General features: G+C 34.4%; 1 protein-coding gene across 1 annotated transcript; it reads left to right on the forward strand.

Annotated features, from left to right (window-relative positions):
* Positions 1–10778: 10778 nt before the first annotated feature.
* LOC127879719 (uncharacterized) lies at positions 10779–12613 on the forward strand. Its single transcript, XM_052426720.1, has one exon. The coding sequence runs from the start codon at positions 10801–10803 to the stop codon at positions 11863–11865; it is 1065 nt and encodes a 354-aa protein (XP_052282680.1). The 5' UTR covers positions 10779–10800; the 3' UTR covers positions 11866–12613.
* The last annotated feature ends 13008 nt before the right edge of the window (positions 12614–25621 follow it).

Genomic DNA, 25621 nt, shown 5'->3' on the forward strand with positions numbered 1-25621 from the left:
AACAACATCTTTTTGCATAAAAATATTGCTTGTATAATGAAGTCTCAATTTTACATACCGGTATATAAATAAAACCTTTTTTAGTTACACAAACACAGGGCATACTTAAATATATTCCTTAAGAAAACAAACCTAGACACTTTCTTAAAAATGTAAGAACTATTATTTTACTTATTACTGTACATTAAATATGGACTTTGCTCTATATAAAAAAGATTGAAGTAATGCTTACAAGCTACCATATCAAAAGATTAAGCTTGTTATGTTTCAGGCCTGCCGTAGCAGATACCACGCGTATTACCTTCGTATGTCATATTTATGTCCTATTAGCTCCATATGCTATGATTTGTTAATGAATTTTATAACTTCAACAAACTTAACCTTTCTCGTAGTGGTACTTTTTTAACAGTGATGCTTATTTCTTGAACCACGCACAAGATTTACAATATTGGTAAGTATAGCATCAACGGTCGTGCTGCAAAGACCCGTGATATAGATTTAATTTTTAGAAGTCGTGTTCGTACGCAGAAAAAAATATAATGCCAACGTTTTGTCGGAGCCCGATAACAAAATTGGCGGTGAACGAATATAACTGATAAAAAACGACATCTTGTGCCTGTAGTATTAGTGTTTTTCATCACAGTTCGTACTTTCATATGCAAATCCAATGATGTAACTCGGTATTATAAAATTATAATGCTCTTCTTATACCGTTCTAAGTCCATGAACCCACTTGCCCGCTCACTTAACATCTAACGAAAGGTCACGAGAATTGTTAATCTTATTCTAAAATCTATAATTTATGTCTAGCGCGGATACCGTAATTCCGCGAGGACATCCGAGGACGTCTTTTCTAAAAACAACGCAACAAACCAGCGAGAAAAAGTATTTATTTTTAATTGTAAAGGATTTGTGCGATGCTATCGATATATTATTTCCTCAATTAATTTTAATATCTTTATTATTTGTCACACGAGATTTATCGTATTGGAAGGGTATTGCAAGATTATACACAAAAAGAACAATGCAAACGACGATGTCAAGTCCACAGATTGATGCCAGTAATTCCTGTAATGTAATAACACTAGTATTCTGGCATGTGTACCTCCAGTCGAACAGTCAATGTCAATCATTATCCTGGGTAAGCGCAAGATGTGCATTATAACAACTTTTCTGATGGCAGTTATGTCGTCGATGACATATGCCCCCACGTCATATTTATAATGTTATGTTTATGTGGATTGTTTGGTGAGCAGGGACAAAAAATGGCATCTAGTTTAATTGTTTCGTTTTTGTTAATGATAGATGTTTCTTTGACACGAGTGTAGTTAAGATTGCACTTAATGCAGTTTACTACCACGAAATAACATAATATTTTATCATTCTCGCGAAGAAAAATGTTTTTATATGTATGACATGCTTTGGATGCATACATAAATACAATCATCATCATAAACTAGAAGTGATTGCATGAGATTTGTATCGGAACCAAAATTTATCAGTGCATCTTATTATGAAGATTTGTTATTTTAGATAATTAAAGCGATACTGTGGTTTAAACTATACAATTGTGATGGTATAATCGACCTTCATTGGATCGTAAATATGACTCATTCAAACCGACAACAAGGCTCGTGGCCCCTTAAACAGTTGAATAGGTAAACGTCAAAAAGAAGCAAACGCAATTTGTGCAAGTGTATTAGCAACTGAACACGTTTATTTGACCACAGTTCCAGTGGTAAAAAAGCAATATCTAGATTGTTAAAGAGTTGTGATTACCCTTCATCGGATACAAGACACGAGAGCCTAACCCAACTTTGTTTTATGAAAGATTTTATTGAATGCACCACGTTTGCGAATTTTTCAAAGTGAAAAGGGCAAATGATACACAGGCGACCTTTTCATAACAGTGCTTAACGTGTCGGAGAATACTAAAATATTGTCTGCCTCTAGAATATTAGTGATTGGTAAAGAAACGTCAAATTAGTTCTTGTTTAAGATGTTTTCATTCTCTTGCTCATGCAATCATAACTGGTATCGTCCAAATTTTACACCCAATATCACAATTTTAAGCTTTTAATTTTGTAATGAGTTAATATGTTTAAGTGGTATCACATTCACAGACGGGGTGGTCAAAGCGGTCAAAATATATTGAACGTTATCTCCAACGTCGTACGAATTTTGTTACTGCTTTGCAATAGAAGTGGCAAAGGTGATGGTTGCATGTGGAATTAAAATTCTAGGATGTTTATTAAAGAAATGCCTTAGTGTGCTAAGCAAAGTGCTTCCGTTCTTGTACCGATTTGGCTCAGCCAGACATTCTAATGTAATATACAAAAAAAGAAGATCATGGACAGGGACATAAAACCAAAACCGTATATAGCACCGTCCGGTTTTTTCTCCTTCAACGTTATGATGGTCTATCAATACAGCACGCATACAAAACGCTTGCAATATCTGCCAATAAAACAAAGGCAAAATATACTACGTAACAATCTAATGTTAAATTATATATCTATTATTTTCTTATTTAACATTGGTTCATGAGGTTTCGACACATATCCAAGATTATATCGCCAATTTTCGACCATAAAACACTCTAAAGCGGAGACGTCAGGTAAACGTGAAAAGAGAAGAATCATAAACATGGTCCGTGAGATAGATTTTCATTTTAAGAAAGTCATGATCGAACACAGAAACAAAAGCATAATGCCTAATTGTTGTCTGAACCTGACCAAAGATAGCGTGGCGATAATATCAGCATGTTGTGCCAATAGTATGTGTCGGACTTCAGCATAAGAACACGTGGCCTTTAAATACAGTTCATGCTTTCAAATGAAAATCAAATTATGAGACTCGGTATTATAACATTAAACTGCTCTTCCAATACCGTTCTTAGACTATCAACCCACTTGCCCGCTTAATATATTACAAACGAAAGGTCATGAGAAATTTCTATTTAATGATAAAATCTTTAATTTATCTCGTGCGGACAAAGTCGTTAAAAATATTCACGGCCTTTTTACCCTAAAACTATTTTATGGTAATGTTTCGTGCAATATTATCGAATTATTTTGTCAGGTTAATCTGAACATGTGTTAGACATTGTTTGGCACACGCGATTCACTTCTTCTATACGTTCAAACGTAATGCCCATAGAGCGGGTTGAAACATTAAATGCTGTGCTTTATTAATTACCAGAAAACGAATTGCAAATAATACACAAAATAATGGCAACGACGATGTCAAGTCCCACATATTGAAACCAGTAATTCCTGTAATGTAATGGTAATATAATTACAGCTTTTGTTCCACCATTGGGGCGGTAAATGACAATCAAAATTCTGTCCCAGACTTGTTGTGGTATTCAGAATTAGCATTATGTTGTCACTGATATATGTCCCCACGTCACTTTTATAATCTTTAGTATAATAGTTCATGAACATGGAAGACAATCAAATCATTAAACTGACATTTAGTTAAATCGTGTGCTTTTGGTTAATGGCCAATGTTAGAAGAGCGTGGTCACATGTGTACTACAAGTTTTTACGACCACGAGATAACTAAATATTCTATCATGCACGCGATGCAAAATTGTTTATTTGTATGGCATGCTTTAGGAAAATATATCAATAATGTTTAAGAGAGAATATTAAACGTCAAACAATGTTTCCAATTTTTATTAGTAAGGTAGTCCACTGTAAAATATCACGTGATGTGTGTGTAGTTGTAGTTCAATTAATGTTTCGTTGTTGTTGTTCTTTCATATAAGTATTGTGTGCGCAGAATATTGTAATTTGTAGTTAGCTTGTAACAATCATCATTTTATTATTCACATGAAATAAAAATCAACATACCAACAAAAATATACAATTTGTCTTAAGATGCAATTGGTGAACTTATGCAATCAAAAGGATATTTTCTTTACGTAACAGATTTCTTCTTCAAAAAAAAAGAAATACAACCAAATCATTGCAGAAACGATGTACAATTTATACAGTTTATTAAACTCAATTCCAAGCAATAAAATACAATCGAAGGTTTGTTGAAATGTGTTTAAGCAAACACAATTTTGAAATATAAGGACAATGAAAATATTACTGAATAAGAGGAATTTAATTAATACGTATTTATGCCAGTATAATAGATTTTTATTGTAAGTTCCTATCATATGTCAATCTATCTTTCAAAGAAATATCATATATCTAAAGCTTAAATTAAAACCCTGTCCTTATTTATTATGTTAACGGTATAATGTATACTGCTTTTGTGTGAAATTTCATCATAATACATACTTTTAGGTTTATTCACGCACACATTATGAAAAGATTATCGATCGCCAACAGATTTTTATTTATTCTTGATTATTGTTGAGCCAACAAGAAGAGCCCTGTATCGTACTGACGAATGTGTGCAATATCTGCTATTAACGCCCTATCCCTTTTTTGTATTCATATGACATACAAACGGTGGCTCATCGTGAGAGCATTGTTTGCGGAACGTTCAGCCGAGTCAAAAATGATGATTTCTGGCATAAAACTAAAAATGTGATGTAAATGAATTCATACATTGTAGTATGTGTATGCACAACCTTATTGTGAAATCGGACTTTTACACCCTACATTACGTTTTCTTCCTGAGATACATTACGATGATCTGGTGGTTCTCACGCTATGATGCTATTGTCTCAAACCTTATTAACAAGTATCACTTTCGTTTATATTTGTATAAACATTTTAAAAAGGTACGATTTTTGATCTTTCTGTGATCTTTCATAGAATTATGCCCAGCTGTTCAAGACACAATATAAAGAAGTAAAAAAGTCGCTTTAAGTAAAAGTTAACACATCAGCCACGTCTCGGACGGCTGGATGTCGGACATTTCGGTATCCCAATAGATTAACATGCACAATGTGATTCAAATTCGGCAATTCACAACTGCCCGTTTGAATATTGTTAAGTTGCGCAGTGTATTACACCGTTGGATAAGTTTTGTCTCTGCGTTAATATATACAAGATAGCAAGCATATGCAAAGATGGACAGACTGCCATGGTGAATCTAGTACATCAACTCGGCTACATCGCAGAATTGTAAAATGCAATCCTTTGAAGTTTTGTTTTATCTATAGCTACCAACTTCCACAAAACCTATACCCATACATGCGTGGGTCACGATTGATTGTTTTCTTAACACGATGTGATCTAATGTAATAGCAATGCAATAAAATGTGCAAAACAAAATAATTACGCGTTTAATGAACGCCAAGACTAGAATTCATTTCGTTATGTCAACACACTATAAAAGATATTGGCGTTCATTAATGACATTCGCCTAATATTTGTTTCCTTTATCATAAATCACGTAACGCTTGGATGCAAGCGATTAAATTAGCATTTAAAGCATGTTCGCTTTAACGTCAACAGATCAGTGTACGTTCGCGGTAATATATACGTAACAATGGGTTTTTTTTAAGAAAAAAGAGTGCAGTGTTAAAAGCATTTAAATGTCATTTTTGTGATATACCTATTGTGGCTGCTCGTGCTAAAGTCAAGATTGAGGACTTTGCTGTTATATTGTTAATAGCAATATGTAGTTTATTGATTTATTTTTAATGTAATAATTCTAATAGAGACTGATGATCATGCTGAATGTTCTCAGAATCATATCATTAAATGATCAACGTTCTTGCGTTTTAGACGTAATAAGTAATACTTTATTTTACCGCGGAGTGTATATAGTGTGCTCCAGAAAACACATCTCGCGTAATTTTTATTTCAAGTAGCTGATTTGCCCAACATTTGAACGTCTGAACAAAAAACGTAACATGCAATCAAACAAATAAACATGCAATAAAAAGTTCTGAAAAAGTTCCACCAGTAGACCCGAATGACTAAACCCTTATACTGTGTCAGCATTTAAAAAGACTCCGCCCCTAATCATATCATGTGCATGCTGATGCCATTTACCACAAGTTCCGTTTTGAAACCCAATTAATTAAGCATGTCATATACATTGATTAAACATACCACAAGTATGACATAAGCAGTCTAAATGAATCCCCGCTTGAATATATATCTCGAACATGTTGATGCAACATACCATAAGTAGAGCATCAGCAATTTAAAGGAATCCCCACTTAATCACATGTCATGAATATATTAATGTCACATACCGTAAGTAGAGCATCCGTAATTTAAAAGAATCCCCAGTTAAACAAATGCCATGAACATGTTAAGGCAACATGCCGTAAGTAGAGCATCAGTAATTTAAAGGGCATCCCCACTTAATATATCATGACATACCAAAATTATCATCAAGTTAAAATACCCACACATCTAAGCATCATAGGATAAGCTGTGCACTATTTAAAAAATAGAAAATCTCACTGAGGGTCCTATGGCAGAATAGTGACCAGCCAGGCAGCCCCAAATAGTATATGGACCGAAGCCGAAATATACTATTTGGGGCTGCCTGGCTCGTCACTATTCTGCCATTGGGCCTGAAGTGAGGTTTTCTATTTATTATATTATACCGAACATTCTTGTGCAGATAAAAATGTCAAAAGAAATAAAAAGAAATAACACAATATGTATTCCATCAATATTTATCAGTTATTATTAAACAGGCAAATCTGCAACCACCAGACGACATTTTTGTAAACAAAGGAAACAGTACTCGAAAAATCTTTGCGTTGTAAAATTTGCACAAATGGTACAAATAACTAACATTCTAGGGGGCACTATTAGATGCGCGTGCATCTAGTCAGCAGGCGCTATACTGTATAGCGCCCGCTGAATAGATGCGCGCGCATCTTTATCGGGCACTATTCAAAATCAAAGCGCTGAAGGCACTGAAGTTCTTCGCTATTGCATAATCTTAGACGCAACTGAGTTTTCAAAGTTATGTTATGGCTTTTTATATCGCAATCTTGAAATGAACACAACCCATTCAAATTTACAAAGAGTGTGTCTTCAAGCACAGGTCGAGATGTGTGTGCACTGTTTATCCTAATATTTATGTTATATGGATAACATGGACAAAATATCTACAATATGTTTCTTTTTTCGCATTGGTTGCTGCATTGGCAACCATCTTTAGAAGTTTTGTTGCCTTGCAAAAGATATCAAGCCTATAATCATGTTCATGTTGTGTTATGTGTATCTAAAACTTTATTTATTTTCTTCAAATTATTGAGCAACAATGTATCCGAATTGACAGACTTTTAATGCACCATGTCTTGTTGTGAGCCGGAATTGAATAATTTCCTGTGTCTAATTGATCCACAGTTGCCAATTTGTATTCTATTTTTAATTGGATTGAATTGTTCAAGCTTTGAAAAGTTGCCCTGCTTTTTAGCCCAGCAGTAACCAACCTTTGAAATTTAGTTTAATGGGAATAAATCTATTGGCCCCAGGCTAACAGGCAACCACTAAACATGTAAGTTATTCATAATGGAAATTCTGACAGTGTATTGAACTCATTCAATTTGCAAGTCTGAAGACATTAAAGGCATCTTTTCACGTTTTGGTAAATTGACAAAATTAAAAGATTCAATAATTTGGAGAGTTATGTTGTTGTCGTTATATTTTTTGCATACTACGAGGACTGCTTATATAAAGTATAAAATACATCTCTCATTGTATGAGCACGGATGGCCAAGTGGTCTAAACGATTAACTTTTATGCCAGTGGTCAGTGGTTCGAGCCCAGTTGAGGGTAACTTTTTTGTTACTTTAATTGTATTCTTGTTTTTTAATGGAGCTTTAAAGATCCAATGTTTACATGTATCAGTATATGGCATTTAATGACAAACTGTGAAAAAGTCCCTTTTAGATGTTTTCTAAAAATGCCACAATGTAAAAATTTAGAAGTCATTGGTTGTTTATTTGATTTGAAAGTGATTTGCCTTGTCAGCGAGGCTACTTTGAAGTTATTATCACTTTTATCCTTTTTTCAAATCATTAATAGAAAATATAATTTAAGCTTCATTTTGGGAAAAACAGGGCTTAATGCATATGCATTAATTTTCATCACAGTACCAGAGACTCTCTTTAAACGAAAAACAAAATAAAATCTTAAAGTGTCCTCCTTGATTAGCTTGTGTGCATTGCGCATGCTGATCAGTGTGCACAGGCTAATCTGGGACACCACTTATTTGACATGCATTAAGCCCCGTTTTCACTGAAATCAGCCAATATGTACATGAACAGATGTCAATGAAAAACTGGCCAATGTCGTCCCACAAGCAGTTAAACGAATATTAATTACATACACACACAGCTGTCTGCAGTGTACCAGTGGTAGAGTATAACAGGCCGATTATCGTTCCTAGCGTAGCTAAGATTGTTATCGTTCCTAGCGTAGCTAAAAGCAGACTGACTTGAAACGCACACTCATAACCTTAGTCCTCCGCAACCGAACAACTAATAACGGACATGTGTAGTTTATATACAAAGTAGAAACAAATGCATGTGAGATATATAGTATATACATAAAAGGAAAACAAATTAACGCTAGGTCGGGCCTATGTCGAGCCCCGACAGGTGCTTCCTTGTTCGCAATAAAGTCACGCACGGTTTCTCGGTCCCATTGCGGATAGTATGACTCCTTATCAGTGTTTATTGATGCAGTGGCATATCTGGAACTACAATGTTTTATATCTTACAACGCATATTTCCTTCTAGAGGGCAGTGTTGAATACAAAGTGTACATTTCCGCGTGAAATTAGGCTTAAAGTTAACTATACGCACTAGTATACTTAAAACAAACGTTCATGGATCTTGTAAAAGGTTACATAAATGAATTATTTTACAGTCCCCGGTATTTTGTTATTATTATGTTAACAACAAACACTTAACACGATTTAAAAGTGCACCTGTTTCTATAAAGATCTTAACGAAAAATATAATTTAAGTGAAAGTATGTATTAGAAAGGGACTTGTTACTGACTGTCTCTGATCCCCTTTAGATAACCGATATTTACTGTATTGACTTGTAAACATGTATTCGTACATATTCTTTACGGTTATGTACCTAAATCTTTAATCAACTTGTGCGATTGTTATAAATTTGTATATGGTCGCGTGGGCTGAATTGACTGACATACGTATTCGTTTTGGAAATGTGAAAGCACTTTTGTAATAAACGAAGATGTCATATTTAGAATACGTGGTGGTATGATGGCAATTAAAGTGTCAAATTTTAGAAACCGCATATTTAACACTTGTTTTTGCAAAGTGCATGGTTCGAAATATCAGTTATTAAAAAAATAATGCATCTTTCCTAATGGAGTTTAACAAGTACAAGCAAACAAAAATTACAATTTAATACAAGTATTAATATTTGGTGCTTTATTTTTTTACAATTTATTAGGTTGTAGAATATAATGCATATCGTTTGTCTTTTCGTTTATAAGACATGTTATGAAAAAACAAACAATTAAAACACTCGTACGTAAACAAATATTATTACTTTTTGAACCGTTTACCTATTTTGTCATATTTTCAAACTGCCTCTTGTACCTTTACAATTGTGCAGCTTTGTTACCTACATTAAACTGCACACAGAAACAATGTATCAGTTAGTTAACTATCGTAACGATCGCATTAAGTTACTTTGACATCTATATATACTGAGCTCTAACCAAAACAGAGGCAATTTAAAATTGCAATGTTAGATGCTTTTAAATCTGTTTAATATAACTGACGTATGCACTAATAGCGTTGACATTATTGGCACAAGTTTAATAATGGATATAATATGATTCTAATTAAAACTTAAACATCGTTTAATATAATTTTAATCAAACACTCGTTTGGCGAGCCAGTGTTTATACAATTAGACAAAATTGAAGAAATACAAGACAGAAATAGAATCAAAAGTTTATTTACCGTATTTTCTATGATGTGTTTATTGTAACAATTTCATAACCATCTTAATGTACTTTTAAACAAATGTTTGCGATTTAAAACAGATGGCATAAGTAATTTTATTTTTATGAGTATTCATTAAACATGTTTACGGGCACCTCTCCAAGCGACTTATTTAAAATCGCGGCAATTATGTCGAAACTGGTAGTTTATTATATTTTTCAAACATAAATTTCACTTGAAGTTGCATGTTTATTGCATATTAAACTTCCTTAGTTTAAAGTCTGAAGAAACAACGCCACCGATATTATTCCTTTAATTTTGTCGTATAATCATGTCTCGGCACAAGAATAGAACATTACATAATAAATATGTATATGCTGGTTTATAAGTATCATTTCACCTAAACTTCGATACCGCGGATTGCTATGAGTGCGTGCAATTCTAAAGTGCTGTATTGGAAAAAGTAAGATATTTCTAATTAGAAACAGTATTAGTATACAAGTATATATTTATAACATCTGCACATTCATTGAAACGATTGTGTATTATACACCAGTGTTTTAATCAATAGTGTACATTTATTATTTACATCAAAAGGTGTTCATTCTGTTGTCATGTACCTGCCTCTTATAATAATGTTTTGCCATTGAAACTAATAAATTTACGTGTAAATAGCATTGGTAAAACCTTATCCGACAAAACAAAAACCTTTCAATTTACAGTGTTACTTTGGATTTCTAATAAGGATATGTTACACTACCTACAAAGGACCCATCTTTTAAACGCTTTATCGATTTTTCTCCATTAATTATTATTTTCTACTAAAATTGTTATGTTTTTGTTGTCTTCAGTTTAGTTTTAGCATTCAATTACACGATTTAATTAATATGTTGCAGGCCAACACAAGCGTCCTAAACGTGTTGAGGTCCATGCGGAATGTAACGCACGCCATGGCGACGACAGAAGTGAACATCTTTGACACATCGCACGCGGTTGATAAAATCATTTCACCCATCTTATATTTCTTCGGGTTCCCGGGTAATATCATATCCATCATACTTTGGATGCAACCGCGCATGCGCCATTCATCCGGAACATACTTGACGGCGCTTGGATTTACCGATCTTCTGTTCCTCGTGATACACGTTCTGTTTGAACTTCACAAGATTTGGGGAGTCTACACATTTGATGTTCCGGTCTTGTGCGAAGGTTTGCCCGTCCTTTTTATGGCGACGCAATATCTTTCACCATTGCTCGTGCTCGGCTTTACAGTTGAACGATTTATTTGCGTTCGATGGCCCAGTCAAAGGGACCGATTGTGCACGTCATCTCGTGCAAAGATCGTCAGCTTATGTCTTGCGGGATTCGCCCTCCTACTGGCATCGATGCAGGCCTATTTCTACAAGTTCAACAAAGTGAATCAGACTTGCGAAATGCGGAAATCGATACAGACTGGGGGTCACGCCTCCCTATGGTCGATATGGACCTGGATCACTGAGATGCTCGTGTTCCTCTGCGTGCCCGTACTGATACTCGTGTGCAACATCCTAATAATACGCCTCGTACGTCGGTACACTGAATTCGAGTCAAGTTGCAAGGAACGCGCGTTGACAACAACGTTCTCTTTACTGCTGGTGTCGTTTTACTTCATCATCACGACGCTCCCTGTGTCCATCGTGTACGCTATGCGCTACACATTTGTGCCATTAGATGGCGATGCTTTTACTGACCACAAAGCGTTAGCGCGGTACTTACTGGCCAAATCCATTATAGAAGAGATCGGCATGACACACTACGCGTGCAAGTTCTACCTGTTTCTCGTCGCGGAGCGTCCGTTCAGGGAAGAGCTAATGCGCCTCTGCATGAGAATTAAGGTTAGTGCGCTATCCTCACAGAACGGATACCGTTTTCAGACGAGTGACAACACCGCACACACGGACTGGATTGAGGTGTCACAGGTTGAGGCATCGAAACCCGAGGAAACAAACATGTGACCACGAGCTTACCGTAGTACTGGTGTCCCAAATATAGGCGACAGGCGTTTTCGGACGTAACTGATAGTGGCTAGTTACCTCATCCCCCAAACAAACGGACGCATAGGCCAAACACTTTATGGGCAATTGGACTTATATTTTGTCCATTTTGTATTGTTCATGTAAATTTATTAGAAAACGCATTATAGATATTAACTAGACAATAGCTATGCAAGCTACAGTCTGATCACGCGCATCGTCAAACAATCCTGTGAAGTGCATTATATGCCGTGATCGTTTCATATGGGTGAAAATGCACTAGTTCAATGGCGAGTTTAATAGCGATAAATATGAGGTTTTGCAACTTTTGAAAATGCAGTGAACAAAATGTTAACCGTTACAAAAGTAACCAATACGGTTTAAGATAGAAAAGCCGAGAGAAATTACATGGATCCTCAGTTTAATGTATATGTCATTTAATCATTGTATACAGCTTATGAAACCTTATTTTGAGTTAAGTTTAATTTTTATGAAACTTAAATTAATGAATGGAAAATAAAGAAAAAACAGTTCAGCAAATTTATGTAACCATGATAACGCATGATTGTAATTAATTCAACGTGTTATTTATTTAAAATTAATTCGAAAGATGCCTTTAATATTATGTATTTCTTAATTTCATTCATTATATGAATTGTTAGCCTAAGGATTTCATTTAACGCTCTTATAATATGATTGTGTAAAAATATGCATTATCCAACATTAAAACACAGTCAAACTAATTACTCAATGTCATATTTTTGGAAAAAGCTCTATTATTCCCACCTTTTACATGTAACCCTTTCCCCCATAAGAAACAATGAACATTGCTTTTGCAACCAGCATACAACCAGAACAGCCTGCGAGTAACTCGTAGTCTGTTCAGTTTGTATGCTGTTTGCTGCTCATCAGCATCTAAGGGTTGGAAATGAAGCCTTTAAAACTTGAATTTAGTAAGAAGCTTATTTAATTAAATTTAACTTCCTACGGAACTTCAAATGCGTCAAAAAGCGTATCTAAGTGGTATAGGGGTCGGTGAGATGATGGCCATTCAGCAATCTTGGGACATGGATCTCACACGCGACACATGGTGATCATTGTAGTACTTTATCATAAAATCCCTTGTCAGGACAGGCTTTGTTTTGGCCATAAGTAAAATCAAAGTGTGACTAGGGCACGTTTCTTACACGCGATTATGTTTATTGAATGGTGAAGGAAATAATTCAGACGGACACATGCACATTTAATCCACGATTGTTATAGCTATATCGAGCCGCACTCACGCTCGGCTGGAGGAAAAGAGCTCTTTGTCACCGACTCGTGTCCCAAAGCATCCTCGCGATACAATATTGTCTATTATTTGAGACTAATATATATTTTCGCTCTACTTATTTTACGAACCGGAGTATGAACCATACCGGCAACCATAATATAATCAGGCTCACAACATGTTTTCCTTTCTTTTTCTATGTATGCATGATGACTGCCGTTTTCGGACGTAACTGAATGTGACTAGTGACCTCATCAAAAAATAGTAGATGACGCCCAGGTCAAATGCATGATTAGGCCCTCGGTTTCTGTTGATGAATATGCCAGTTTTGTAATGTATTTGTAAATTAAAAATAAAAAGTATTAAATGTATTCATTGGACATAAGCTATGCTATGTACTTATGACAATGCCAATCGTCACACAATGTGAAGTGTATTATATGACATAAACGTGACGCATTGATTTGTATACATGTATACAAAACTATATTTCAATCAGAGTCTAATCGAAATGAATCCTAAGGTTTTACAGTTCATAGAACTTGTATATTCTATTAGCGTATGAAAATGCACAGAACAAAATGTTAAATGTTTACTAAAGTGATTAATAGATGTTAAGGATAAACAATCCGAGTGCTTTTAATTGATCATTTGCTAAGTGCACATGTCGTTTGATAATTGCATAAACAGTTATGAAATCGTATTTGATGTTTATGTAAAAGCAACACTACTAATTAAACAAATTTATGTTATCATAATTAACATTACTTACGCTGGGTATGCGGATACTTAGATAACAGATGGCACTTCGATACCTGATAACAACAAAAGTCACGCGCGAGAGGTAAGTTCATCAGTTTTTTTTAAATTTATTTCGTACAGATCAGTTTTTTAAAACAAGGTCGAGTTTACAAATGGTGTATCCTTTTCTATTGCAAAGAAAAACATCACGGAAGAATGGTAGATTTTCCTTAAAAAATAGAAAATTCGGTCCGAAAACAGCATAAACTGGATGAACAGTAAACATTTAAACAAAATAAAACTACTTAGACATATTGCAAGAAATTGTTTGATATTCCAGCATGTAGAGTAATCACTGTGCTTCAAATACTTAAATTTTGATAGTATTCAATGAAATATAAACGAAGATAGAGCATGTTTAATGGGTGGTATTCATGAAGTTGCGGATACTTTGATTCCCGATATAGGGCACTTCGGATAACAGAGACTTTAAACAAATTGGGCACTCTGATAACCGAGTTTTATCTTCTACCTGAAATGCATTTATGTATATTATGGCTATTCTTACCAAACATTTTGAAGTACGAATCAATGTGCATTGTCAAGCCCGACACATTGGGAATCTATGCATAACGTAATTACATGCACATGTAAAATATAACCAATGGCGTTGTTCGTTTTCAAAAAGCTTATTACTATTAATTTATATAATTAATATTATAAGTGCACATTTTAAATAAGATTCAAATGCTTATTTCTGATGTAATATATTTCAAGTGACGACCGAAAATAATTGTCTAAATAATAAACTTGTTTTTAAGTGGTAAATTGAGATTAAGAGAATTGAAAATACAACGGATCATGTGGTTCCATTGAACTTATAGCAGAACTCTAGATAAGGGGAGCAAGGGGTCTTAAAGCGGCATATAAACCTCATACCATTCTTTGTCATTGGTGCTCATTAGAATCGCATCATGAAGACGATACTAATGCGTAGCCACAAAATTTGAAAGAGATTGGAAAACTCCCTTATTATTGAGCTCTACTTATAGGAATCACTTCCCTTTACACGTCCCTTTCCCTTTTATTATCATATTCCAAAGGGATAAGAACATGTTTCGGTAATTCGTTTTTAATTTACGTCAGTACATACATTTTTATTTATTGCCTTCTTACTATAGCAGTATTCCACAGCGCATTCTGCATTTCTGATTCACTAAATAGAGTGTGTTATATCTGGAAAAAAGTGTCTGGAGTCGAAGTGCCATTGTCTTTGAGACGATCGGTAAAAGAAGTGTCCATGAAAATTTGGCATCCGACTCTTAAAACATTTGAATTTCCTCAAAAACGTTATTCAACTAAAATTTAACATGTTGAAACATTAATGGACATATTGATCTTTTATTTCGATTAGTCGGCACGTTCTTGATTTATTTCCAAGTATTTTTATTTTGTTGAAATACGTACTGATCGTCGAATTCATGACGATTATCGATGAAATTTTATCTCTTTTTTGATAATCCACTGTAGTTTTTTTGCGACTTTCTTGCTCCGCAATACGAAGCACTATACCAATAATCGACCAAACAATGTTACGTGTCTAAAAACCAAATGAACAGAACATAAATGCAAACAAGCTGAAGAACTCAACTCTCGCGCGTGGCTTTTGTTGTTATTTGGTAACGAAGTGCCATCTGTTATCAAAGTATCCGCATACCCGGCGTGTTACTGTCATCCATTAAACGAATAATTTATTTGAAATTAATTTTACAGTTGCCTTTTATATTTTGAATTTTACATGAAATTTAAAGAATTAAAGTGTAAGCCTTGTGATTTTATTTTACGCTTTATGATTGTATCTTTTACGATTGTGTAAGTGTATGCATTTAAACAGAGTCAAACTAACTCAACAATTTGATATGTTTGAGGAAAATTGTTTTTAAAATCTGGCAACCATAATATAATCATTTCCACGATGTGTTTTCCTTCTTAAATTGTGTTCACACAAACTCTTCAGTTGTTAAACCTTTTGATTTGTTTAATTGTAACAATCTGCAACACATTCATAAAGTCCTATGTTTGTTAGTTGTCAGTACGACTACGAGTTTCGTAAACTTATTTTAAAGATCGAAATAGTCAATAAAATATGGAGTGATGCATACAACATGTTATAGAATTTTGCATTAATGCGCACTTCGCATTTATTTTCCATCACTTAATCATGTTAAAATATTTTACTATAAAATCGGTAATCTGTAAATTGAACCGGAGTTCATAAAATGATGACTTCTAACGTTCATCGTTTTGGCAGTTATCGATAACAGCGTTGATATATCTGATCTTTGTAAACAAACGAGAAAATATGAGAATATTTAATCACTGATTCTGTTCCCGCTTGCTCTAGAATTGACAGCGGTGCTCATAATTAAGTAACAATTCACAACATCATGTAACATTACTCAAACGAATTAATGAAGATCCGATAATCTGTCAAAATTTTAGCCTCGCTCCTTGAAAACTGAGTGTAACGCATGTGCGTAATGGAACAATACTCTCCGTCAAAATAGGAGTTTCGATTAGAAGAGACATAATTTCATCGAAAATTTTGAAACAAGCGGAACGTGTCGTTCCTATTAAGCCTTTGCGGACTGCACATGTTAAACTGGGATGACAATTACCGCACATATATAAACTCACGTTTTCCCAAAAAGATTATTTAATCAGAATTTTAGTGTGTAAGACCTACAATCCACAGCATAAACGAATGAATAAGTCCTCTTAAAGAGAAAACAATCTTTTTTTTATTATTATAGTCGACTTTTACCAATTCTGTGCTTAGTCTTTTATATAGGAATGCCATGCACGACGTATGATATACACAAAACATAAAAATCTCTCTCATACATGCAGTTAACGAGCGTTAATCGTCCTTAGTGTTATTCCTTTCTAAATATATTCTAGGTTATTATGTCTAACAAGCAGCTCAAATCCCACGAATGTCCGAGATTCAGACAATAATATTTCCCTTTGAAACGATCAGCGCTGTTGTCCGGCAGGAAGTTAATTTGCTGAACAAACAAATATATTTCAAGACGGTTGCCATTTGCAAACAATAATCTGAAAGTTTATCCCAGAAACAGACCCGGCAATCAAAACGTTTTATAAAAAATTGGCAGAGGAAACATCGGCTTTTTGCCAAGTAGTTATCTCTCGGTTACGTGACAATTCATGCAAGATGACTTGTAATCAGAGAACGGCGACGTTCAAAAATGTTAATTCTTTAAACGCCCTAAGGGTTGGACTTAACTGGTTCAAATAGAGAGGTTACATTGTTGCAGTAATGTAACTACGTTTATAAGCTCATTTCTGTATGAAAAAATAAGTTAATTGGAATAGTTCAATACGTTGATAACACTTGCACGCTCCTAGACAAATATAAACAATTGTTTACATCGCAAGACTAAGGTCAACGGTTATTACAAATGTATACTTTATCTTTTAATTGTTTTGGTATTTCATACTTTATACAAGTCGTGTTCTTATAGTGTGATTTAAATATGGACAATAAATCACCAATTTACATTATATCCAAACTTGATTCACTGTGGCAATTGTAAATATTGACATTCTTTTATCTCAAATGTGTCCTAAACAAAAAGCCACTACTCAAAAATAGACTCCTTCCACTTTTTATTCTAAATCATGGGCTTTAAAACTGTAAATATTAAAAATGTCGGACCCCTGAGGGAAACTTGTAACAGCGTAGACATTCCGCACTATGTAAGAAAACTAACAGGAAGCAAGGTAAATCAGACATAAACACAAAGTTTTTCGAAATATTCACGATTACATGTCAGTGTTAATTTTATTTTGGCGAATTAATTTTGCTGTTTAGATGGGAAACGCGGGATAATGCTTACAAACAACATAATAAAACTTATTTACTTGATAAACATGTTAATAAATTAATAAACCTTATCATGTACACATCACGAATATTGGCACGATTATGCAGCACGTAGAAATTAACCGTATCGTCCCATGTGAGATCTTTACGTAAAACTACTGCGGACGTGCGGTTTATTGCTTGAGAAAAGGCGTTGAATGGGCCTGGAAAGCATCAACACCACCGGCGCACTGGTGAAAAAGATCTGTCTCAAGTTTTTAAAAAAATACTTTTCATGCCAGCTTATATCTTTGGGTGTATGAGGGTTACGTCAATTTACGATAGCGATAAGTGATATCAACTACTGGTAACCAAAATAGCTAAAATGTACGCAAGCAACATTGACCTATACAAGTAATTATTTTGAAACTTTTACATGCAACTATCCTTGCAATACATGTTCCTTACATAACGCTAGTCTGGTCATTTTTAATTTACATCTTACTTGTAACAATGATCTTGTATATTAGGACATTAAGGCAGTATTACGATTGTATCTAATACGATTGTGTAAGTGTATTCATTATCGTAAATTTGAACAGACTCAAACTAACTCAACATTTTTACTTTGAGGGAAAGTTATTTTTAAATTGCCTGTTGAATTACAAACCAAGCTGTATTGTATGCATATTTTACCGCGAAGAGAGATACTGACCGTTCAGTGACATTGGTCTCAAACGCGCGCGACACGCCTTCTGTCACGATTGGCTATCCTCTGGGACACTTATGGTTAGACATCTACCGCATCTGTGTTTCTGAGGAATTCACAATTGATGACCAGCACATTCGAGCAAGCAAACAGTTTTCATTTAATGTAATTAAAACCATTTGCTCTAGTAATACAAATGATTAATTATAATTCTGATTACTATTAACAAAAGGCCTTTTGTGTGTATATGCATGAGTTTTCTCTATAGCATTTGCAAGAAAAATTATTATATCTTGTATAGTTCATTACTGGTATAACCTTTAAAGCTTTTTGGCAATATGTTTTTTTTTATTTGTTGTTGCATGCAGTTAATTAAGCAATATATCAAAATATTGACGTGATTGAAAAATTGAACGTTTACATCATGTGTTCATTAATGGCATTGACGGTAAGGATCAAGGAAAACAATCGAAAATTAGTGTCGATAAATATTCTTTTAAATGCTTCTCTTGTAATACAACCATTACATATATTCAAATCTTAAACATGTTTTAGGTTTCATGAATTTTTATAAAAATGTACGTCTTCAAGATCTCCAAAAGATTCAGCTAAACCAACAGGTGTGTTGGCGTCTCCATATAATGAACCTATTGCAACAGTTGAATTTAAAATTATTTGCGGTGTTTAAAATCCTACAGGAATTAAACGTTCGCCCAAACTCAACTATGGTTCAACATTAAACACTTTTAAAACACTTACTGTCAACCATTTGCATCAATGTGACTTTGTCCTATACATTTGCGTTTTTAATTATGGACGTGGAATGTGTTCGCACCATTTACAATCTCGTGCCCACAGTGATTGCATACTTTCGGCCATTAAACATTGGATAAATATCATATGAGCATTTCTAATGTATACGATTTTCCATCATTCACTTAAGTAAGATTCAAATAACCGTTGTCTACATTGCGTTTTCATATACACAATTGCCAGTCCTGATTTGTCCAACACGTTATTGTGTTAACAAACATGTGTTGTAACAAATTTTTCATTTGCGTTATGAAAACCGTTAACATTTATTGCTTTTATCAAACCAGACTCCGGATTATAATTATTTCAATGTTTTGAGCAAATTTAAACATTGTCCAAATGTTGAACATATTATTAGGTATCTTTAAAGAAAATTATGTTAAAATTGCATGTACGCAAATATTTTGATATGCCCGTAAGTGACCTCAAGGTACGGCCTTGGCCTTTGAGCTAGGGTACGGTCTCTACATGCGATGTTGTCTGTTGAATGATGAAGGTAAAAAATCCGTAAAAGCTCAGACGGACGCGCGCACATGTAATCAACCATTATGAGGTTATATCGAGTCTCCTTCAAGCTTGGCTCGATAAAAATAGAGCGAAACCCATTTGGATTTGACGTGTCCCAAATTGTACTCGAGATACAATATTTTCTATGATATTATTCTACTATAAATCTACCCTCTACAAATTTCGCGAATCGGACAATGAACCATTCTGACAAAAATTATTTAATCATTTTTCACATTGTGGTTTCCTTCCTAAGGCGATTGGCCAAATCGCTTACATAGAGGTTTTAAACTGTTCACAAAGATGTAGATATTACGGATATTTTCAAAACTGATATAGTGGTTCCCCACATATGCTTCAGTGTTTTAAACATATGCTTCAGTAATTTAAACCTTTTAATTTGCTTATATTAAACTATAGAATTGGTTATCTGTAAAATGAACTAGATTTTACACAATCATAACTTTGTACGTTTATCATTTTGGCATTTATCGATAAAATCGTTACTTTTTCTGATCTTGGCAAACAAACGAGAAAATTGAATCACAGATTGTGTTCCCGTTCGATCTAGAATTCACAGCAGTTTTCTCTTTGAAGTAACCTGCGTGACCCAAGTGAGTGCACTGAATTTCTGTAAGATGTTTTGACATTAACAAAATCCATCATTTTTAATTTCCGAACACATAAAGATCCGATATATAATTTTTAATAATTTGGGAAAAACTGGGCTTAAGCCAACGGGACAATACTTAACATCATACAAAGAGTTTTATTTCGGAAGATACCTCCTTTGAAAAAAAACATCCAGAAACGCGGAACATGTAGGCCTAAATAAGCATATGAAAGCTGTGAGGCAAATCTGGGACGACAATTTACGCAAATATATTAAACCCAGTTTTCCCTGAACGATGCTCATTTAATAAGAATTTAGCTTTAAGACATACAATGCACAACATGAACAAATCAACAGTTCCGTTTAGAATGGAAACCACTTTTACTCATTGTGTACCTAATCGTTTACATAGGTATGACAAACATAACGCTTGATTGACATCAATACATAAAATGCCTCTCATGCGAGCAGATAACTAGCGTAAAGCGCCCTGATAGTTTTCCGTCCTTCAGTATACTAGTAGTGCAATATATTTTGTCAACCACGAAGCACAAAATCACCAGAAAGCCTTGAGGTTCAGACAAAAATATTTCCCCTATAAATAATCAGAACTGTCGTCCGGCAGGAAATATATCTGCTGAGCAAACAAAAACATTGCAAGGCGATTGCAATCTGCAAATAATAATCTGAATTTTATCCCAGAAACAGCAACGAAAATCAAAATGTTTTAAAATGCGGAGAAAACATTGGTCGTTTACGTGACAATGCATGCAAGATGACGGGTTATCAGATTAAGACGATCATAAGAAAAGTTTATTCTTTAATGTACAAGGCTTCAACCCTAGCGTGCTAAATGACCAAAAGAAAAGACAAAAGGGCTGCATTTAACAGGTTCGAACGAGGAGTTTATTTATGGTTGTAATGTAAATACGTTAGATCTGGTGTAAACTCCTGATTCGACCAGCATAACAAGAATCAGTGTTCTGGATATGAACCTATGTTCACGGGAATAATTCACTACGCCGACATCACCTGCAAGCTTCCAGAGAGATATAATCACTTCTTAACAACACTTGACTAGGGTCGATGTTTACTTAACATTATGAAATTTTACCTTGATTTTTTTTTGGTATTGCGTGCTTTACATCGATCTTGTGCTTTAAATGTGGTATGAAAATGGAAACTGCAATAATATTTTTTATAGTGCATACAAACTACATACAACGTGGCAATTTTAAATCATGTCATCATTTTTATACGTTTATTAAGTTAAATGTGTGTGCAACTAATTGTTGCGAAAAAGCCAAAGCTGGCGAAAAAGCAACAACTTAATCATGGGATTAAAATATGTTCAAAATGTCCGTTTCCCAATAGGGTAACCTGTAACACCGTAGACATGTCGGACTACCGGTGAATCAGAAAATTAACCGTAAGCAAGTAACTCAGAATTAACATAACGTATTACGAAAAATTCATGTATGCATGTCAATTTAAATTAAATTTTGGCGAACTTAAATTGCTGTTAAGAGGGCGCAACGCGGAACAAAACATAATTTTTACCTGATAAACATTCTTGATAAATTAATAAAATATATCATGCACTCAGCACGATTAGTGGCAAGATTATGCAGCACGTTTAAATAAACCGTTGCGCCCCATGCTAGATCTGCACGTAAAACTACCGCGGACTGGTGGGATGATGCTTGATAAAAAGGCGTTGAATGGGTCTGGAAGGCATCAGAATCACCCGTGATCTGGTGTAAAAGATGTGTCTCAACTTATATACAAGATACTGTTCATGCCAAAGTTTATCGTTGGGTGGATGGAGGTTACGTCAATTTACGATAGCGATAAATGATATCAACTACTGACAGCAAAAGTAGCTAGCAATATACGCATGTAACATGGACCTAAATCAAGTCATTATTTGAAACTTTTACAGGCAATTGTCCCGTCAAAACATTATGTTAAAAGAAGTGTAACTTGGAAGATCGTCTTCCGGATATCCTGTAAATACGAACTATTTTGTTTACTGGTACCCTACCTGCAAAATAGATGCACGTTATAGTGTCCTGTTTTTATCTGTTTATGAAAGTGAACGTTTCATTAACAAATAATTTATTAATAATGAAGACACTTACCAAAAATAGTTGTGTGTCTGTATAAGCATATTTAGTAGTTTTTTTTATTTTAACTACATCTTACGCGTATTTCCTGTAACTTTATAGAAGACTGATATCATTTGTGCTTTAGTGCAACTTATATTCAGATTTAAGGTGTAAATATATACATTCATATTTAAAAAAAAGACCAAATATGCAAACATGTCTTCCGATAGTGAATCTGTGTTTAGAAAACTTAGTGCCTTTACCCATGCCGCATTTTCAGTTAGAGTAACTAACAAGTGTCTGTCCATTTTATAAAATGTACCCATTAAATATAGTCCATGCATGTCGTCTTTCTATTTATGCTGTCGACTTCTTTCACTAGCTTAACATGTAAATTGCTTCTGTTTTTGTTTTTGTATGTACATGAAATGTACATATATTTTATACGTTATAACAATGTTAAGTATATAAATCGAATTTAATGTGTGTCTTTAAAAATAGTATACGGTGTTTAATTTGCATGTCATCTATCATATGTTTTAGTTGCGAAATAAACAAGTTATTTGTTCTGTAATTAAAATTTTACACGATCATTCTAAATCTCATTTATTGCATGTTCTATATTTGTTATATTTGTAAGTTTAAATGAATACTGTGCACTATGGAATGTGTATCATCTGTTTCTGTATGTTCAGTAGTTTTGTGTACGTCCTTATCATCGTTTCACTATGATTTTGTGCGATGAGTATATGCATGTATGATTAACTGCCGATATTGATTGATTGATATTATTTATGTATGTTGTAAGTATAATGTTCAACAAACTCGGTTACTCATAATTTAAGTACATGTACTCATCATAAATATGTATATATATAGTATATATTAATGTTGTTATCAATTGCATGTACTTAAATGTGTCCAAATGGGTATTTGGCCATCTGGAAATATTGTAAATACAATCTTGAAATCTTGAATATTTAAAATATATGACTTCGTCTTAGGATGTAGGGACCTAGCAAAATGCTCTCTATCTTAACATGCATGTCAACTCTGTCAGATTATTTTATAATTCAATCCATACTGCAAACAGTAATGCTCTGTATAAAATGTAAAAAAAAAACATCTTTAATTGTGACGTTGACAGTGGACAAAGGGACCTTGGTTCTGTGTAGTTCCTGCAATTGTATATCATTTTTGTGACGTGTTGTTGCACATCCCGTGAGTGACGTTTCATATCATATTTTCTAGCCGACATGACTTTGTTTCTGGACCTTTGTGTGACATGTTATTGCACATCCTTTTGTTAGCTTAAACCTATTTATTTTAGCTCGATTGCATCGAAAGCCTTAGGTTTATTGAAACGCTCTCGAGTCCGTTTCCTGGGTCTAGAACCAGTACTTGGTGTTTTTGGGAGAGATCTGAATAACGCTCCCACAGTTGGAATCGAACCAGTGACCTCCCGGTCGCTAGGCGGACACAATATCCATTACACCACGGCGACCTGGTATCCTTTTGTTAGACATGTCATTGCAAAATGCGTGTAATATCTACCAAGTTACGCTAAAATCAATTATTGCCGGACAAAATTCTGCTCCGGACAAGGTATCAACCGTTGATATCTATATTTTATATTGAACTGCGACCTTGTCCTATGACCTATAGACTTGGTTCGTGTACCCGATGCCCCAACTCACAACCATCACCACATATGCCAAATTATCAAAACAAACATCCTTGCTGGACGATATATCAGCCTTTACATTCTTTCATGTTTCTTATGACTCAAAAATGTAACCTTTATATTCTGAAATCTTGAAGTTAGTTCATTGGCAACTCTCTGTATTATTATTCTTATCAACCTGTTTTATCATGTTTACATGTTATTCCTGATATGTGACATGGACATTGGTCATAGGTGCTCGTGTCTTGAACGTAGTACTCAGACCCCGCATGAACTTGTATATCAATTCTGCAAAGTAAGTGCAAACAATATATGCTAAACAAATTTGCACCGGATATTTGGTTCAGGACTGATTGACAATTGAACTTTAAATTTAACCTTGCCGATGACCCGGCTAGGGCGATTTCGCATGAAACAACAAACCATCCCTGCACCACTGCTAAGATAAGTGAAGCGTTGTTCATACGCGACATAATAATGCGTCGGATTATAGGCTTAAGATTAATTTCTTTAATTGGACCATTTGCTCTAAGTTATCTTCTTCACAATTGACTTAATGGCTATCAGACCCGGATTTAACACCCTGGAAACCCATACTAAGTGAAACTTTTGGGGCCCAGGCCAAGGCCCCTAGTCGGCCAAGTGCCTACGAGAACGCCAGTGCCCAGTCGATTTCATTCCTTTAAATTAGCCTACCAGTGCGGGCAAGGCTAGCACGATATAGCCCGTTCTTTTATATAACATGTCATTTTAATACCTTAATACCAATACGAAATGATCATAAGTCGATTAAATTATATCGTCACGGTCTCATGGGGCACCTAAAAGTCGAGGGGCCCATAGAAAATGTTCTTCTCTGCCTAATGTGTAACTCGGGACTGGTGGCCCTTGTCTTGTGATACTCTCCTTTCAAACATTATTAATTCTGTAAATTATATACTTGAAGCATATCATTTTTAAAGGATTCTTTTTTTTCCAAGCACAGTACAGATCATATTGTAAAATTAATTGATGATTCCAGAAATATAAGTCGCGAATTATTTTTGAAACATTATACATGACAGAGACCATTAAAGAACCTTTCTGGGCTTTAACGCGCATAACTATTCGGACGATTTGTCATATTTAAAAGTGATTTTGTACTGGCATAATCATTGGGTCGCCATGTTGTCTGCATGAGCATATGATTTGTTTTCCATTTATCCATTAAAGGGATCTTTTAACGCTTTGGTAAATTGACAAAATTGAAAAAAGTTGTTTCAGATTGGCACATTTTCGTTTTAGTTATGATATTTGTGAGGAAACAGTAATACTGAACATTTACCATGGTCTAATATAGCCATTATATGCATCTTTTGACGATTTTAAAACCTAAAAATTATAAAGCGTTGCAACGCGAAACGATTG

This window comes from Dreissena polymorpha, chromosome 4 (assembly GCF_020536995.1).
Source record: "Dreissena polymorpha isolate Duluth1 chromosome 4, UMN_Dpol_1.0, whole genome shotgun sequence".
Classification (NCBI taxonomy): domain Eukaryota; kingdom Metazoa; phylum Mollusca; class Bivalvia; order Myida; family Dreissenidae; genus Dreissena; species Dreissena polymorpha.

Coding starts and splice junctions, on each gene's coding strand:
- LOC127879719 (XM_052426720.1), top strand. CDS start 10,801: ATGCGGAATGTAACGCACGCCATGGCGACGACAGAAGTGAACATCTTT.